General features: G+C 38.2%; 1 protein-coding gene across 3 annotated transcripts in view; it reads right to left on the minus strand.

Moving 5' to 3' along the window:
- Nucleotides 1–18,100, minus strand: part of GRK4 (G protein-coupled receptor kinase 4) — a 41,918-nt gene extending 23,818 nt beyond the window's left edge. For all 3 annotated transcript variants that reach the window (XR_014228558.1, XM_082315675.1, XM_082315676.1), the window contains exons 1-5: nucleotides 17,823–18,100; nucleotides 7,122–7,208; nucleotides 6,329–6,441; nucleotides 1,695–1,772; nucleotides 406–506 (exon numbers count right to left, since the gene is read on the minus strand). Coding sequence is in view for 2 of the 3 variants with exons in the window: in XM_082315675.1 (XP_082171801.1) it covers nucleotides 406–506; nucleotides 1,695–1,772; nucleotides 6,329–6,441; nucleotides 7,122–7,208; nucleotides 17,823–17,874 (431 nt within the window). In the remaining variant the exon portion in view is untranslated. The remainder of the gene's footprint in view (nucleotides 1–405; nucleotides 507–1,694; nucleotides 1,773–6,328; nucleotides 6,442–7,121; nucleotides 7,209–17,822) is intronic.
- Nucleotides 18,101–18,200: the final 100 nt, after the last annotated feature.

The raw sequence follows: 18,200 nt of genomic DNA on the forward strand, positions 1-18,200 counted from the left end.
CATTTTCAAGAACCATGAACTGTGTAACATTGTTCAGAAACCTTTCAAGCTCCAGTTTATAACTTCATATTTTTCTAAGTATGTTCATCACGGAAGAGAAGTCACTCAAAAGGTAAGAATATAATAAAGAGAAATACAATTCTAACGTAAAGAATACTTGGTAGCAGATAATAGTGTGATGTTATGCAAAAACAGCATTAAAGAAAAAGGTCTGCAAAAGTCAAACATCTACATCACATCTGAAGGAAACCCAGTCCTTTAATAAATCTGTTCCAAATTTCTTACCTACACTCTTTCCAGAGACCAGATACTCCTGGGTGTAATAACTTCACCTTTCCTTTCTCTCAGAAACACAAGAATTTCTCCTGTGATACTCAAACTTAGCACTATGCATTTTTAACTTACCTAGTACAATCCATAAAAAGATCCTTAGAAGGATTGTTTTCCAGTCTTGCTTTACATTCATTTACTGTTTCCTGAGGTATTTCTGGCAAGTGTGCTGCAGACTTTACATAATTTAAAAAAAAAAAAAAAAAAGGCAACGATTAAAGCAATTTTGTAAATCAATAGAATGAGTAAAAGTTCTGTATTCAAAGTGAAATGTAATCTGCTAATGCAGGAAAAGGAAAGGAATGGTTTGGTTAAAGAGAAAAACCAAGGAAGTCATATTCAGGCAAAATTTTTATTTGTTCCCTATTACAGAAAAATGCCTTGAAAGCTATTACAGTTATTTACTATTTCACTAGCCGGGGAAAAAAACCTTGGCAGTAAGTCAAATTTCTTTTTCTTTCCTTAAGTCTACCACCACAAAAGCAAGTTATCTATTTGGTTTGGCAAGACAGAATGAAAGCTAAAGAAACATACACACAATTTGGGAAACTATTTCAAACTAGCCCAAAGAAATCTGATTTTTTTGCAAAAACTGCATGTGAGTTATGGTAGTCCCAAAGAAATTATCAGAAGAGATGTGACAAACTTGGAGTCTATCTGCTTTTAAGGCATCTCCAAGACCTTCATTTAGAGTAAAGCTTTCTCAAGATGACCAAAGTAAGAGAAGCAAAAGGAGCATCTATTCATAGGAAGCAAACATCTAATTATATATCCACAGAAAAGCTTCTATCGGCTACCAAAGAACAGACTCTTAAAAATTAATCAGTGAGATCTAATATATGCAAAAGATCAGCTGCTAATGATCTTCATGCAAAACAAGGAGAAACAGAATGCTCAAGAACAAAACAAAACAGCACAGCATTTCACCTGCAGCTATTCTGAAAATTTACAGCAAACCGACCAGGGCCACACAAGAGTCTGAAAGAAGCCTGAGGATTTCAAGAATTCCTCATTCTCATGTCTTCAGACTACAAAACTCTAAGTTAATTTGTTAACAAGTTTTCTTTGGATGCTAAATGAGTTTGTTTAAAAATATACCTTTACTTGAGACCAGTATTTTAATTCGAAAACAGAGGAGAATAAATCATAACGGTAGTAGTCTTAAGAGCAGAGATCAGTCAAGGTTTCTGCTCAAGTTGAAAAGTTTCACAATTTTAGAAGGCAGTATACCTTTCAGAAAGACAAAAATGGGACTAATGCAGTTTGAAAGTCAATTTACTTAAAAAAATGCAACCACTTAGGTCTCTCTTTATCCAACATTTACAAAACACTTCAGACAGTATTTTGCAATATAATATACTTACCCCATTAGTGAAGTATGTCTCTAAAACTTTCAGGCCACAGTCTATACGCTTTTCATCTGAAGATACCTCATACTCTGCCTAGGGGAATGGAATTGAAAATTAAATTATGTTCAGAGCTATTTGGCACTACAGTCTTTTACATGATGCTAGGTAAATTTTATCATGAATAACACAATGCTCCTAATATAAAAGGAACTGAAGGCTCTCATTGTTTAAAATCTATTTAAAGATTTTTAGGCTACATAGTGAAACATATGAAGAACAGTCTTAAGAAAAAAAGCGCATGGAATTTAACTTTTGGAAAACATACGAAAACTAACAATTAGTCTAAATGCAATTACAGAAACAGCATCCTAGAGGTTAAATTAGATCAATTACAATGAAATAGTATTTATGTAGTATCATAGGGCAGAGTGATCCAGATGGGAAATAATTAAATAAGAGTACAATAATCAGCTTTTTCTTCACTGTATTTTTTTTTTCCTTCATGTATTTTTCTTTACTACAGTCCTGGGTAAAACCAGGATAAAACTACTACTTTCTGCAAGGTCATGTTAACTGGAAATAAGTGAGATCTAAGCCAAACCCTACTTCAGTTTTTGAGAAAATAAAACTGAGAAGATACAAAATTTTGTGAAGTTTTTGACTTATTAATATATGGTACAGTGATGTAGAAAAAGACCATTGTGCAATACAGTGCGTTTTTCAGATAAACAACTGGTAGCTTAATAGAGTTCCAGAGGTAGTTAGTTATGGAACAAAAAAACCCCAAACCATCAGATATGGGTATTGAAAAACTCCAAGGACTAATTACTACTAATAATTTTAAGGAATAACCTAGAAGCAGACATCAGAAGTTACAACATTTAAAGATAACACAGAATCTGGGGAAAGATGAATTAGAAAAGAGCAATCTCAAACAGCAACCTGTATTAGCTTCGTAAGCTGGGCCAACTCAGTCAAAGCTTATTTCATATCTCAGAATGTAAATGCATGCACCTAGGAACAAGAATGTATGGCAGACCTCCAGAATGGAGGACTGTAGTATACAGAACAACAGTTTGGCATATTGGGACAACGATCATTAAGAACCTCATAGGAAGTTCCAAGTGACCGATCTAATCAGAAGTTATGTACCTTTATAAAGAAAACTAGAACACTGAAAAATGGCAGTTCAAGAACCAACCACACACACACACACACACAAAATACTGGAAATAACAGAATCCCTGAACTCCAGTTCTGCAATCAATTGCAACTAACCCACACTGACTCACTACTAAGTCATCAACATCTTTTTCTGCTGAGATATTATGGTATCAACCACTTCAGCACAGTACTCAAATCCATAAACAACTGCAAGCTATTGTTTTTGCTACTTTAATTCACACCGATCAGTCTAATGGTAAGGAATTCTCCTGCAACTACCAAACAACCTGAGCAGGTCAGAACAGTTAATCAACCACAGCAGTGCATTTACCACCTTTAACATTTTCAATTATGCCACAGTAGTCACTAAGGTAATACAGTTAGGCATACTGTTTTAAGCAGATGCTGTAATTTAAAAGGAAGTTTAAGAGACAGCCTTGTCAACTAATTTCTGTTACTCACAGAGCTTAAGAGGGAAGTTTGAGCTGTCACCCATTCTTTTTCATACTTGAGTAACCTCGTCCTCAGCTAGTGAAATGAGTCACTAGATGATTGGATAACTGTAATTTCTCACTTTAATTTCTGTCACTTTTATTCAATTATTTCACAACTCTTCTTTCTGTAAAGCCAAGCTGACTCCAGACTTTAAGGTCACACCTTCTCAAGAGTTAAAGCTTAAGCAGTCTTAGTACTCAGTACAGGTAGACAACATAGCGTTGTAATACCTTGATTTTGCCATTTTGGCCTCCTGAAAGAATCATGCTGCTGAAATCACATTGCTCCATGTAAGAGAGTCAGAAAACTCTTTTAATTAAGATGCCAGGCTCTTAAGACTATGGCATTTTATGCCAGAAAGTTTATTTTCTGAAAGATTAAGTCCAAAATTTATTTAAAATAAAAAAAAATTAAAAATTGGCAAAACCCCAGGTAAAAACCCCACAACCTTAGCCTTTCCCTTCACATTACTGCCTTACAAACAAAACCAACAAAAACCCCCTCAAACCTGCCCTCCCCCCACCCCCAAAAAAAGCTTAAACAAGCTTGTTGAAGTCCAGCCCAGAAAAGGGACTCGGGCTAACTTGAGAACCATCTGTAAGAGATAGTAGGTATTTTATCTCACTTCCTTGATCAAGACAGCATGCTAGCTTTCAGATCATGAGAGTCACCGATTAGAGATTATCTTAGCTCTTAAGGGACTTTTGTTTCAGTGATTCCCAAGCATACTTCTTCACCATGATTTTTCAAATGGAAGTTAAAATAAATAAATAAATAAATAAAAGGTAAATTGTGAAATCATCCCTTACATCAGATTATCTCAGCTATGACAGTCTTTGTTAATTCACAGAAGTGTTGCAATCCACATAACATTATAGCTGCATATTTCAAAAGAATTCAAAATTTTCAGTTAGTGTAAAACAGTTACTTCTTAGAGACAATTTCATCTGAAAAATTGCATCTGTAGAGCAAAGACGCAGCTGCCTTACAGTCATGCCTAAGATTTTTTTCTTCTTTGTGCTGTCTAAGATTCTGCTACTCCGTATCTAAGTTTTTAAGGATTAAAAATGTGTACAGAAGTTGTAGCCATTAAGGGTACATCCACAGTTGTCAGTGGTCTCCCCATGGTGCGATGCTCATTAAAGGCTCTGGTTTACATTCACTTCAGGATATTTAGCTCCGCTGTTCTGGATTTCCATTCAATCCATTCTATGTCTCCAACTGTCAAATTGGTCTCTGGAATTTGGTGCTAGAACAGCTCCTAAGAGTCAGAAAAGTATGGTGAAACGTGCCTGGGGAGTAAGCCAAACTGCACAAAGATTCATTGACTAATATAAGGCAATTCTACTTATTTGACACTAAAGTTCGTTTTTAGCTAATCAAGTGCCTCAGGTTATACCCCCACAGGGGGAAGGCAGATACAGCGAAGTGAGGGGCACAGATTCCATGTACTTCCTTACACCCTGCACCTCTCAGAGCCGTCCTGCATTCCGAGACTGTATTTTGGGATGCATGTAAGCAGCAGCATAATTTGACCATCATCTTTGGTCATTTGTTCCCTGAATATAAGAACAAAAACAGTGGGATGAGGAAAACTGTTCTTTTGGCAGCAATCTCAGTTTAAGACTATATCTTACTGTGCTTGGATTAACTAGGAGGGACAAAGAATAAAAAGCTCTGAGCTATTATTCTCTCCTCTTAAGGACTGTCGTGTGCCTGCCTACTCTTCTCATTACCTTCCCCCTCCCCATGAGGGTTTTGGCTGAGGATATTTTACAAAACATGGCTGCGGGCACACTTCCTTCCTCCCCTCATTCTTTAGTGTTAGATACCAAAATGCAAATGCATCATGATAAAACACTTCCTTTTCCCTTGGTCTCCAAAATCTGGTTTCTCTCTTTCCATAGATGGTTCCCTAAATTTCCATCTCCATTTTATTTTTTTTAATTAGCACATTCTGTCTAGCCTAGGGCTTCCATGCAAGTTGCAACATTTTCAAGTCTACGTTTACAACATTTCCACGTCTGACTATCATAAGTAATATTCATTGTACACACGTTTTTTTAGGCTCAAGAAGTCAAGCAGCATGTCTTTCTAAAATTATTTCTCTCAATCCCATCATGCCCATTTTTGTAGCTCTGACCATACCAAGATGGCCGAGATTTTATAGTAAATATTAAATATCTTGCTTCAAGTAACAGAGCCAGAGTTTTTTGAAAAGTTACAGGTTCAAAGTTGGCAAAGAGTAAATTAGCACACTGATGTGTTTAGAGAAAATTAATATTTTATAAAATTGTTGTGTGTTAACCCTGGTAGGCAGCCAAGCCCCCCACAGCCGCTCACTCACCCTCCCCCCCGCCCATTGATAATCAGGAGGGCAGAAGTGAGAAAACCTGTGGGTTGAGATAAGACAGTTTCATACATGAAGCAAAGCTGCACGCGCAAGCAAAGCAAAATAAGGAATTCATTCGCTTCTTCCCATTGGCAGGCAGAAATTTAGCCATTTCCAGGAAAGCAGGGCTTCATTATGTGTGATGAAGGCTACTTGGCAAGACAAATGTCATCATAATGGCTACTTGGCAAGACAAACGCCATCACTCCGAACATCCCCCCCTTCCTTCTTCTTCCTCCAGCTTTCTATGCTGAACATGACATCATATGGTACGGAATAGCCCTTTGGTCAGTTGGGGTCAGCTGTCCCAGCCGTGTCCCCTCCCAGCTTCTTGTGCACCCCCAGCCTCCTCGCTGGTGGGGTGGGGCGAGGAACAGAAAAGGCCTTGACTCTGTGTAAGCACTGCTCAGCAGTAATGAAACCATCCCTGTATTATCAACACTGTTTTGGTCAAAAATCCAAAACATCACGCAGCATGAGCTACAATGAAGGAAATCAAGCATCCGAGCCAAAACCAGTACAAAAATCAAACTTTTTATAAATAAAAATGTATAAGCTATTGCCTACTGCTATCCATCTCCAATTTCTCACTGCTTACCACTGCATCCAGAAATTCGATGCATCTTTTCAAATCTGGTCTGGAATCACAGAACTGTCTGAAGAGAAGTCTTCCTATTGGCTGTTTGTCACAAAGCTGGTTATAGTCTCTTTCTGAGAAAGAAATAATAAGTAAATATCTTTATTTATTTTTACTTTTGTCATAGCATGGTCCTTACTCCCATTTGAGAATAGGTCAGAAAAACATCACTAAAATGTGAAGATTTTACATTAACATATTTAGTAAAGACATGAAAAACACCCAATGATCCCAAAGAGTAGTGAAACACTCACTTCCAGCCACATTTGTCTCTTATAGACTATCAAATTTATTAAAAACACATTGAATGATATGGTTAAGTTTCATTTAGGTTGGGGGGTGGAAAGCAACAATACTGTGGAATAGCAACCCCAAGGCAAACAAGATTATTTGGAAAGACAGAATACAAGATAATAACAGAAAAGGTTAAAAAATTATTACAAGACATTAAGAAAAAAAGGGAAATACATTATTACCACATCATTCAAATTACAACATGATTCCTTTTTCTAATTCATGGCTTTGTAAAATTATCCTTTAGGAGCGGTTTCCTTTAACAAACAAGGAGCTGTGATACAGCTTTTATCTTCTCATAAATTTATCTTCTCATCAATTCTCCATCACATTAAAAGTCTAATAGCTTTTTTTGCTAATTAGCATTCAGAAGTAAGACAGAATCCTTTCCGTTAACACCACGAAACCCTTACCATTCCTTCTCAAAAAAATCAGACAGACCATTCTACAGGACACCTACCGATTGAGCATCTAATACCTTCACAATGACTAACAGGTGGCAACTTCAGCATCTCTCTCCATTTTTTACTACGCCCACTCCGTTTGCCTAGAAGAAAAAGATGAGTAATGTAAAACACAATACTGTGTCAGAATAAAATGAAACATAACATTAACAGCATAAAATTAGGTCACTTCTGCGCAGATCTGTCCGACCACTTTTCATGCCTAGAAAGAAATCCATCTACAAGGATGTCCAAACCAATAACAAACTTGATACAGAAGAACTTTTATATGAAACACTAACAAATGCAGGAAATCTTTTGCAAGACAAATATTTTGCATTTCGGCCGTGCATACAGAATATCTTTGTATAGACAAGGCAAATATCTCGGTATTCTGAAAATTACAAACAAAACTGAAACATCAAAGATAGAAACTAAAAAAAATTGAGAATTATCTCTCAACCATGGTGAAGAATGGAAGACATTAAAGGTGAGTAACAAAATACATAGAACAAAGTTCTTAAACACATTTTCGGATAATCAAATTGTACATAAATATTCTCTTTCTTTTTTTAAGGGCAGTAATAGTAATAAGAGTAGACCTCACTAATAAATGAGTGAGCATTGCTCAAATACACACCATTTATTCTAGACTACAGGAGGATACAGGGTATCAGAAAGAACTTAGCTGTTGTAGAATTCAGATCTTTTCAATGCTTCAGATTTCACAGGACTAGTATTAAACTGATTTAAAAAAACTACTACAGTATTTTCCCCATTGTTTCTCAAAAAAACCCAAACCAAACCAAAACAAAAAAACTGTGCTCCATTTTCTATGTTAAATTGGAATTTTAGCACATTACTTTGACCTGAAGAAGCCAATTCCATTTACAGAAGATATGCATACTTATCAAAAAAGCAAAGAGATAGTTACAGGAACATATATGTATTTTTAATTGCAAAACACTTCAGCGGAAGAGTCATTTTTGTGCTGCAAAATATTTTAAAAGAAGATTTTACTAAGTGATATGGCCAGATGCGTTTCCACATGACAGAACAGTAGCAAAACTGCACAGAAACTTTCTAACTGTACCAAAGCAGTACGTACCCTTAACCACAATAGGAGAGAAAGGAAGGGAGTTACCCTATGTAACCCGAATAGAAACCAAGTAGCAAACAGTACTCAACTCTTTCAGAATTAAATCGTTAGGGAGAAAGGAACTAACATCTTCAGAATAATAAAATATGTATTAAAAAATACCCTCTTCACTCAAACATACAGCTTCTTGAACAGTTCCACCATTGCAGTCGGAGCAGTTCCAGCTTAGTGTACCTTAGCTCATACCAAATTTACATTATCTTTGCTAACAGGAATATTGACTTCTCACTGTGCTGCTGTAATAAAACATTCTCAACTCTAGTATCACTAGAAAAGTAAACAAATAAGGAATACAAAACCTTAAAAAGCTCACTTGCAGAGATTCTTTGAACTGATACCTACTCTCTAAAAAACCTTCCTCTTCGCTTTATTTCCTAATGTTTCTTTGTAAGTCATTCGCCTTCCAAAATATTTTAGAACACAAATATATTGAATCTACTTCCCCACCTCATACTTCATGCAGTACCAGAACTAATCATGAAGCTGTAATTACCAGCATCATTAAAACACACTCCCACTATTTTAACAAAACATTTTTGATGTTAAAAAGAAGTTGAATATATGCTTGAAGAAAATCAAACTACACAGAGCAAAGAGATGCATTTCTAACAGAACACGAACAAAATCAAGGAATACTAACATAGATAGCTTGTACACATACATCGAATAGAAAAGGACTGGGTATAGATTATTATGTGATCACAAAAAACAATGGACAGAAGCAGCAACCTAATTTTTAACTATGCAACTGAAAAATACGCTAAGCTGCAAGGTCCACAGAAGTTAAATTTCTTCTGTTAGAAATTGCTCAGAAAGACTCGTTTGTGCATGGCACAGTACAATCAGTATTGACCAAGAATGATAAACTGACCCAAATTCATACTGCAGTCCTGTTTGGAAAAAGTAAAACTGAACTGTAATATACACCAAATATATCATCTTCTGAAGCACAGTCAAAGCAAAAAAAAAAAAAAAAAAAAAAAACAAACCAAAAAACCCCCCCCCAAAAAAACCAACAAACAAACCAAATCAAAAAAAAGAGGATCACTGGTGCATTATCCTTCAAGTCCAACACAAGAAGTCTGCTGTATTTTGACCCAAATATTTGGCCAGTTACTTACGATGTGACCATTATGAACTTCACTTTACGAAAAGAGACCACATGCTAGAATGCAGTTGAATTCACCATCCTATAGAAGTCAATAAAGACCACACATAATTTATTAATGATACACAAGAATCGAGTGCTTAGGAATATCAACTAAATCAGCATGCTCTCTCTTTTCTCTGAACTGATTGTTCTTACATTTACAGCATAAGCACAGCAAAAGTCTGTATGTCCCAATAATGTAAAGAGAATGCATGACCTACATCATTTACAGATAAATTAGCCATTTCTGGTAAAAGTTATGGGAGGAGGCCAATTTGTTTGTCATATTATTCCCTAACTGCAAAATCCTTTTCCATTTCTGAGGCAGTTTAAAAGAAGTATCAAATCAAATTATAATAGTTGTGGTTTGTAAGTGTCTTAATATTGATTTCAGGGCTTCTATTCTGGATCTCATTCTAAAATACTTCAGATAAAATTCTTCCAGAAAGACCAACAGCTTACTTTCCAACATAGCAGCAACAAAACCATTAGGTTATTCTGCTTTATGGTTGACCTATGTGGTTCAGACAAATTACCACTTTTGCCTCTTTCAGATGTAATTGCTGGCTAGAACAATGTCCAACTTGAAGCGACTCATCTTTTACAAAGAGAAGGGTGGATGCAGCAATACATCATTACAGTGAGGAAACACTGCAATTACATTTCCAGGTACATGAGAACCTTACCTTCTTCTCCTCCCCAAATTACTTCTTAGAGTTAGAATTTCAGCATTTAGCTCTTTACATGTCTTCGCTTCTTAAAAAGATACATACTAAATTCAGTTAGGTCATTGCATTAGAATATGGTATGGGAAGGATGGTTAGATGTTTTCATTTTTCAACTTTTTTTTAAACTTCAGAGAAACATTTGAAAAACTTATGTAAGGCGAGGTGGTTGGCTTATTCATCAGTAAAAACACAACTAGTTGCAAAAAAAGAAACTGCTGTGGTAAAACAAAGCAAGCTGGTGTAGAAACAGCTTTAGACAACTAAGAATATTTTTCAAGTCATCAGATGGACTTCCCACAGCCACAGTGATCCTCCGTACAGACAGGATTTGTAGCATGACTCTCATTTCACTGAGCTCAATGTTCGCCGAGCATTATTAGTCAGTCTTCCTTGAGATAGAAAACTTGGATTCTGTCCTACAGAATGAAAATAGTGAGAAGCATCATACTATCTTTGGCTAATAAACATACACAGACTATATGTGGTAAGATTCAGTGGCTACTAGGCTGACCCTGACATTCTGCCATTGAGTTGTTCAAGGACCTCCATGCTTTAGCTTTCCTGCCTGTAAAGGGCATGCAATGTATCTCTGCGGTTGAGAAGCACACAGCTATGTAGCACTAGGGGTGCATAATTGCTACAACATCGTTCTTGCAAAACTGATTCCACAAACCAGATTGTCAGATACTAGCTGAGAAATTCATACTACACCACACCCAGATAAGCTCTGAAAGCGTAAAGCTGCAACAAGAAGATGATCTACAGCATGCCTTTAACTGTATACATCAAACAATGGGTTCAATGAAAAATGCAAAAGAATTGATGCAGAAGCTCTACGTCATCTGCACTGAGATACATGAGAATAATCCGGGCACATACACTGTCTTATAACACATCTTTCCCACAGCAGAGAAAGTTGCAGGCAAGCTTCCTAACAGATTTTAAACTCACATGAATTCAAATCTTCTCCTACTTACAGCCACATTTTCCTTCAAGCCACTCACAATAAGGATTAAAACCTTTCACTGAAAAATCAAAACATTCCTGTTTAACTATGGCCTTATGCTACAAAGACATTTGTAAACACTGCCCACTAAGTAATAAATATCGATGGTACGCCCTTACTGTGCAAGATCCACCTTCAAGAGACAAAACACTGCAGAATTGATACCTCAGGTCTTCAGATGAGAATGGTAACACTAAAGTACCACTAACTTCAAGCTAGGAGACAAGTTCACACATACCATCACTTGAGGAAGGCTGTCATGCTTCAGAGACAGCTCATACAGTACTGCTTTGTGGGGTCTCTGCAACCTCCTCCGTTGCACAGGTCAGATGTATTTTTTGACATCTCAGTTCCTTGAAAAACAAGCCTGATCACAGCTTAACAACTAGGTTTAATAGAGTGGCATCTCTTCTAAATAGAGGAAGATTTTTTTTCAAGAAGTATGATACATATAATCTGGCTGGCTCTCAGCAAGTTTACCAGAATCACCTAGCTGAAAATTCAGGTTTCAGCACAAAGTAGGTACCTAACTCTTCAGCATTATAAAGGCCAAGGCACTTCTGAACACAAACAGAAGCAAAAATGCAAGCAGTTCAATCAATAAACACATAAAAGATACCTATAGATTACAGATTGTTATGGCATTTTTAAGATAATATTCCTCACATTCCTGGATCCAAGTGCCTGGAGTTGGACTTCAGCAAGGTAATGCTTGAGTCCTCTTGCTCATCTGACTGTTGGAACAGTAACACTGTAAGCAGTTAAAAACCCCAGGTATCTACGTGAACATTTGTGCAGCTTATTATAGGCACAATCATTTATTGTTCCCACAGCTATAACCACTTGAACAACTGGTTCTTCACACTGGCTCTATATACAATTCCAGTAATCATGTGCACATTTAAGAATGTTAGTGCATACATGCTGAACAGTTTCTGCACCTCTTCAGGAATTAGGTATTAAAGTCTTGTATCAACTTAAGTAAATGTAATCTTGCAGTGAAACAATGTAACATCTGTATACATTTCATTTTGATATGTCTGTAACAACAACTTAATGAACAGGGTTTACTAGAGGGGAAAAACAACCCCAACAGTAAGAAAACTCCAGTCTTACAGACGACAGACGACTCCTTGACAAACAAGGGTTGTTTTGTTTTTTTTTTTATCGTGATGATACATCATGACTGCAACAGATAGAAGTCAAATTCCTTTAAGTAGATTGTGAAACCTCTAGTTATAATTGCCATGTTTGAAATAAGCAAAGCAGCAGTGTGTATCAATAACTAGACCTCTCATGTTGTGTTTATTTAGTAAATGTAATTATTTAGATTCCAACATGCCCACATGCATTCTTCTTACAGTTCATTAAATAAAGGACAAAAAGGCAGACATTGTGCATAATTCTGTACAAACACAGGAAGACATGCTTCCTGCCACAATGAGTTTACAGCACTTTAAAGCACAATGCAATAAGGGAGTGCAATAGGACTTAGGAGGCAAATAAGGGAAGAACAGACAAAAATAACAGCAACTGCAAAAACGCACGGCACTCTCACGTTAAAATTCATATTTGCTGCTGGTGAATGGACTTTCTGGGTATGAGTGTCCCTTGGTTTCCCGCTTGTCCACACTCCTTAAATAATTAAAGATGTTAGTTCCGTTTGACAGCCAAACTGCAGTGATCCGAGCAATCTCCTTAGAATTTTCTTCCTAGTTACAAATACACACATTATAGGATATCTGCCTATGTATCATCACCAATATCATTCTGAATTATTACCTTATACTGCAAGCAAAAGTACGATATATTTCACTTGCAGAATTATTCCAGTTGTTTTTAAACCTAGACAGATAAAACATGCAATTTGAGTGGACTGCTTATTTTTTGTTAAGAGTGCTAAACTAATACAATTTCAATTCTGAAACAGTTATCTTTCAGGACTTGCTTAAGCCAAACTGTGATCACATTCTGTTACTAAAAGGTTCCTGCTAGCTCCATCGTTGGGCTGCACCTAACAATTATCAAATCTGCAGGAGCTTGCTGATCCATCTGAAAACTAATTTTGAGGAAAAAAACCCAAACCCAAAACATCCAACAACATAGAAAAAAAACCCACCACAACAACCCACACACCCTAGATTGGTTCATAGATCCAACTGGAAACTATCTTACCCATTCTGCAACCACAGGCTAGAACCAATACAACCAAGAGCTTGGGGGAAAGTTTCCTTGAGGCATTTAGCCTAAACCAGTCATTACATAGAGCATATTATATGCCTAACAGCAGACTCAATTCTCATTCACAAACTGCTCCTGCCAGAGCAGTACAGATGAATTTTAAAGTGGATGCAAATGGACCAGGTATGTTTAAAATGTACTCTTGGCATGGATCCTCAATTGGAGTAAACTGCCATTGACTTCAAAGGAACTACAGATCTACCCTTTGGAAGTATTTTTGGAGACTATTACTTCAGGCAATGAAAAAAAAAAGGCTCCTAAGCAGTTTAAAACATACAGTGATTAACTTCTTTCCTTCAAAACATCACAGACTACGTGTGGGATGCTGAAATGAATTTGAGGCTTACATATACTCAAAGGATTTATTGAGAGTGATTGAAATAACTATGAAAAACAGAAGATACAAATATAAATAAAGAGAAAAGTGGATATAAAATAAAATACATTTTTGTGAACTTTCAGAATTTTTTCAGAGTAACCTAGTTTATTATTTGTCCCCATTTATGGGATAAATTCTTCAATGTCTTTCAAGAGATACTAATTTCAAAGATATTTCTGCTAGGAAAAAATGAATGTGTAAATTCATCTGCTCTTATACAAAACTAGAAGTACATTATTCTTTTAAAAATAAAAATCCCTGCATGTGAAAATCGGAGTAAGGAGATAATGAAATTGCAAGCTTTGACACCATCTATCTCTCAGAGTTCATACATCACTATCACTTAACAGTTACCTCTTTTTCTATCTCAGTTGCTGCACTACAGTGCTCATAAGATCAACGTTGAGTTTGCTTTATAATCTCTTGTTTTTCTACTGAGTCACTTGTGGTTGTTCCACCATAGGGTTCACCTTAAGAGGAAGTTTTCTGTTTTTCTTCCTCACGTACAGATTTCCCTCAAAAAGTAACGTATGCACAAGAGGAAAGGGCTGGATTGGCACAGAAGGCCACTTATCCCAGGAAACTGGGACAGGGAATCCCAGAATACTTTGCACTGCAGTTTTCACCTGGAGGCAAATCCCTCCATGGACAGGTTAGCTCTCAGCACGAGCAGGTCAACTGGAAAAGTGGATGAAGAAAGAAAAAACTCCCAATATAGCTCCTGACTCCTTAATCCTTCATCCATAAAGCACCCTAGTGTTATCACAATATTTTCTAGTAGTAGGTACACACAAGAGTCACATATTATGAGCCATCACTAACACCCACATGTGCGAAGAACTGGCATTTGATTATTTACAAAGTCACATTAAAAGAAGATAAGGAATCCTCATAGTTTGCTTTCTTCACATAAAGAAGTGTTGTAGTTGCTACACAGATATTCCAAGTCTTTATTGGAAAAAGACAGGCTTCTATTAAAATAACTTGGCTTATGAAAAGGTTTGAAAAATCCTCTTCAATAGCACCGTAAGACAATAAGACAAAATTTAAAGTTTTGAGGCTAGGAGGAAGCCGGGGTTTGACCTGGCCTTAAAAACAGGACCAGTAAACTCCTATAAACTGATGTTATCATCATGCAAATTGAATTAGAAGATTCATGCCTCTAATGAAATAAGTTAACAGTAAGAATATTAGTGAGAAGGTAGAAGGTAGGTAGCCTAGAAATAGACAGCAATACCACTTTGGTTTTATTCTGTAGGAGAAGAAAGTAGCAGTAAAAAAAGATGTATTTTGTCTAAGCACACTAGTTTGTTCCTGGCTCTCTGATTAAACAGATAGTATTCCCTACATATCAAATCAAATTTAATTAGTAGACACACACCTAGCTGATCAAGGTGTGCTAATTCTGCACACCTACAAATGTAAAACCCAAATGATGTTCATATCCTAACAATATTCACATCCAGAAGTATTAGAGTACCTGAAATTAGAGGAAAATGGTAAGTACAAATCTGGGATCATAATTTTGACTGTTAGGTCTGGTTTATGTGCTCAGGTATGATTTGTTTAGACTTGGTGTTATTTACCAGGCATTTCTGAACTCTCATTAAGGCTCTGCCATACCCTTTCACCAGATGAGGACAAGTACGCAACATCTTTAATTCAGTTTCTATATTTGCAAAATGAAGATGATATATCTCTAGGGTTAAAAGACTTCACAAGATGCTTTCAAGAGTACAGTCGTCTTCTACTCTCATCTTCATCATGAAGGAATCTCAAGTTAGACTGAGACTGACCCATGCAAGCCACAATTAAGCCTACATTGATTTCTTTCAACGTGCCACTGAAAACTGCAAAATAAGAGCACAGTCATTTACATCTTATTTCTTCTGCTTTTACAACTGAAATATTTATCCAGGTCAACACCTTCTCTTATCCAATCTTTAATACACTGAGAACTTGGAAAGGATTACTGATGTGGCTCAAGCCTATACACGAAAGTAAGTTAAGCTGTTATTTTATACTAGCTTTGGGTTTCGCCTTCTTCCCTTTCCCTGAGAAACTAATTCTGCACTTTTCCATGCTGTCCCACCTCTCCATACACTATAAAGTGAGATAATAGGAATGTGGGAAGGAAAAGGTCAATTGAAAGTCTGCTCTTGTGTCTCAGTTGTGAGGCCCTTTTAGCAAAGAATGCATTTCAGTAAAATATCTACTTCACGTACTAACTTCGCAAATTCCATTCCCTTGGAGCCTACCGGGCACATAGGAATAGAGTTGGGACAGGGATTTTATGGAATGGTCCTGACAGATGGAGTAAACTAGACATTCCCAGACCAGCCAGAGCATGCCACAGAGCGAAAGTACTTTCATTTCAAGAAGCGTTTTGAAAAATGCAATGTAAAAAGTACCCCCATGCACAGGAACTCAGACCTGGAAAGGTAAAAGACCTTCTAGCAGTTGAACAATGGAGTTTTAGAGCTCCAAAGTCAGAAATCAGATTTTTGTGCATGCTTAGACAAAAGAGTCCAGGCCAATTGAAGGTACAAAAGAGTAACAGCTTATTACCATTATTTTTATAAGTAAGTTTCACACCAGGTAGAACTGATCTTCTTCACATCATCTGCTGTCAGACTTTCATTTACTTCATTAAAATATCTTGTTTGGTCAGTTCTACCACCATAATTTATTTTAAACATAGTGAAACCTTAACTAAAGAGGCAACCTGACATTAAGCAGCCACTTAAAAGCCTTTCCAGATTACCACTCCACTCTTTGTGGTGAGGGTTTGGGCGCAGTAAAGTTTTAAGCCAGATTCCACTTTCCCTTCGTTTCTCAGATCACTTCAATGCAAACTCCAAATTCAGGCAGCACCACCACAGACATGTTACTGTCAGTGAAACCAGCCAAAACATGTCCTCTAGTTTGAGGTGGTCTTTTCAGCTAAGGTTGGGAAATGGCCCAAAATTGTGATCACTGTTCTGGTTTTTAAACCCCACTTCAAAGTCAAAAAGCTGATTTTCCTCTCTTGCTGCTTAAGGCAAATTTAACTGGATACACATATGGCGTAAGTGCCAAACCCATTTAGAGTTGGAGGAACTTGCAAAACATACAGGGGCAGATTCTGTTGTTCTTACTCATTTAAACAGCTCCAGCTAAACTAATGGGACTTCTCAACACAATTAAGAAAAGTAGGATCCAATCCAAAAAGAATATGCACATTTCATAGTTGAAAAACATACTCTGCCCTGAGTACAGTGGTAATCTGGGGAGGCTTTCAAGTGGCCATTTAATGGACAGTTATATACTTGAAAAAGCAGTAGGACAATCTTATTTCAGGACTTTATTTTAAACAGCAACCACGTGCTAGACTAAATTTCATTATCTATCCAAAATGTTTGTTAGTTGGGGGAGGAATCTTCAAGTCAAGATGTTCTGGGGAATCAAACTGTAAGTACTAAACTAATGGAAAATAGCACTCTGTAATATTAGGTTAAAGCAAAATATTCGACTGCAAAATACAGGTAGCATTCGCCAGCTATGCTTTTCACGGGCAGGAATTCCAGAAAGATAGAGTGCCAGGTTCTTCCAGAGAAGATTTCTGTCACTTCGTCCTTTATATCCATATGCATATATATTTATAAGCAAACCCAGAACTACAGATTAACGATCTCCTCAAAACATCCGGTGAAAACACCATTTGAGCCCAGAGCCCGAAGGGGGAAGGAGGAAGGGTTTTGCTTCAGAAGCGAGCTACCAGCCCGCCGCTCCGCACGCTCGCCGCGGGAGGAGCGGGGCAGGTGCCGCGGGGCGCTGCCGGGGCTCCGCGCCCGCCGCCACCCCCGCGGGGGTCCGCCGCCCCGCCCGGACCCCCCGGCCCGGCAGCCTCGCCTCCCTCCCCACCCTCGCCTCCTCCATCACTTCCTCTCCCCCCTCCGCCCCGGCCCCTTTCCCCCTCACCTCAGACCCTCTTCCTCCCCCTCGGTACGTCCCCAGCCCGCCCCTCCTCGCCCTCTCGCTTCGCCTCCCCCCTCGCCTCCCCCCGCGGCTCTCACCCTCCCGGGCTTTCAGCAGCACCGTGTTGGCCACGATGTTCTCGATTTCCATGGTCGGGGGCTCCTTCCCCTCAGGGCAGCCGGAGTGGAGGCCGCCCCTACTGCCTCCTTCGCCCCCTCCTCCAGCCCCGCCACCGCCGCGACGCCAAGCCTCCGCTCATCCGGCCCCGCAGGACCTCAGCGCTGCGCTCGCCTCTTCCCCATCACCCGCTGCTCGCCCCGGCACCGGCCTCCCCCTCCCCGAGGGCGGAGGCAAGGAGCAGGCAGCAACCGCCCGCCCCGACCATGGCTCTACCGCCCTCCTCGGCGCGCTCCGCCTCTGCGCTCCTCTGCCGCCTCCCCGTCCCCTTCCCCGGGACTACAACTCCCAGCAGGCTT

Source organism: Platalea leucorodia (genome assembly GCF_965183815.1).
Source record: "Platalea leucorodia genome assembly, chromosome: 6".
NCBI classification, from domain to species: Eukaryota; Metazoa; Chordata; class Aves; order Pelecaniformes; family Threskiornithidae; genus Platalea; species Platalea leucorodia.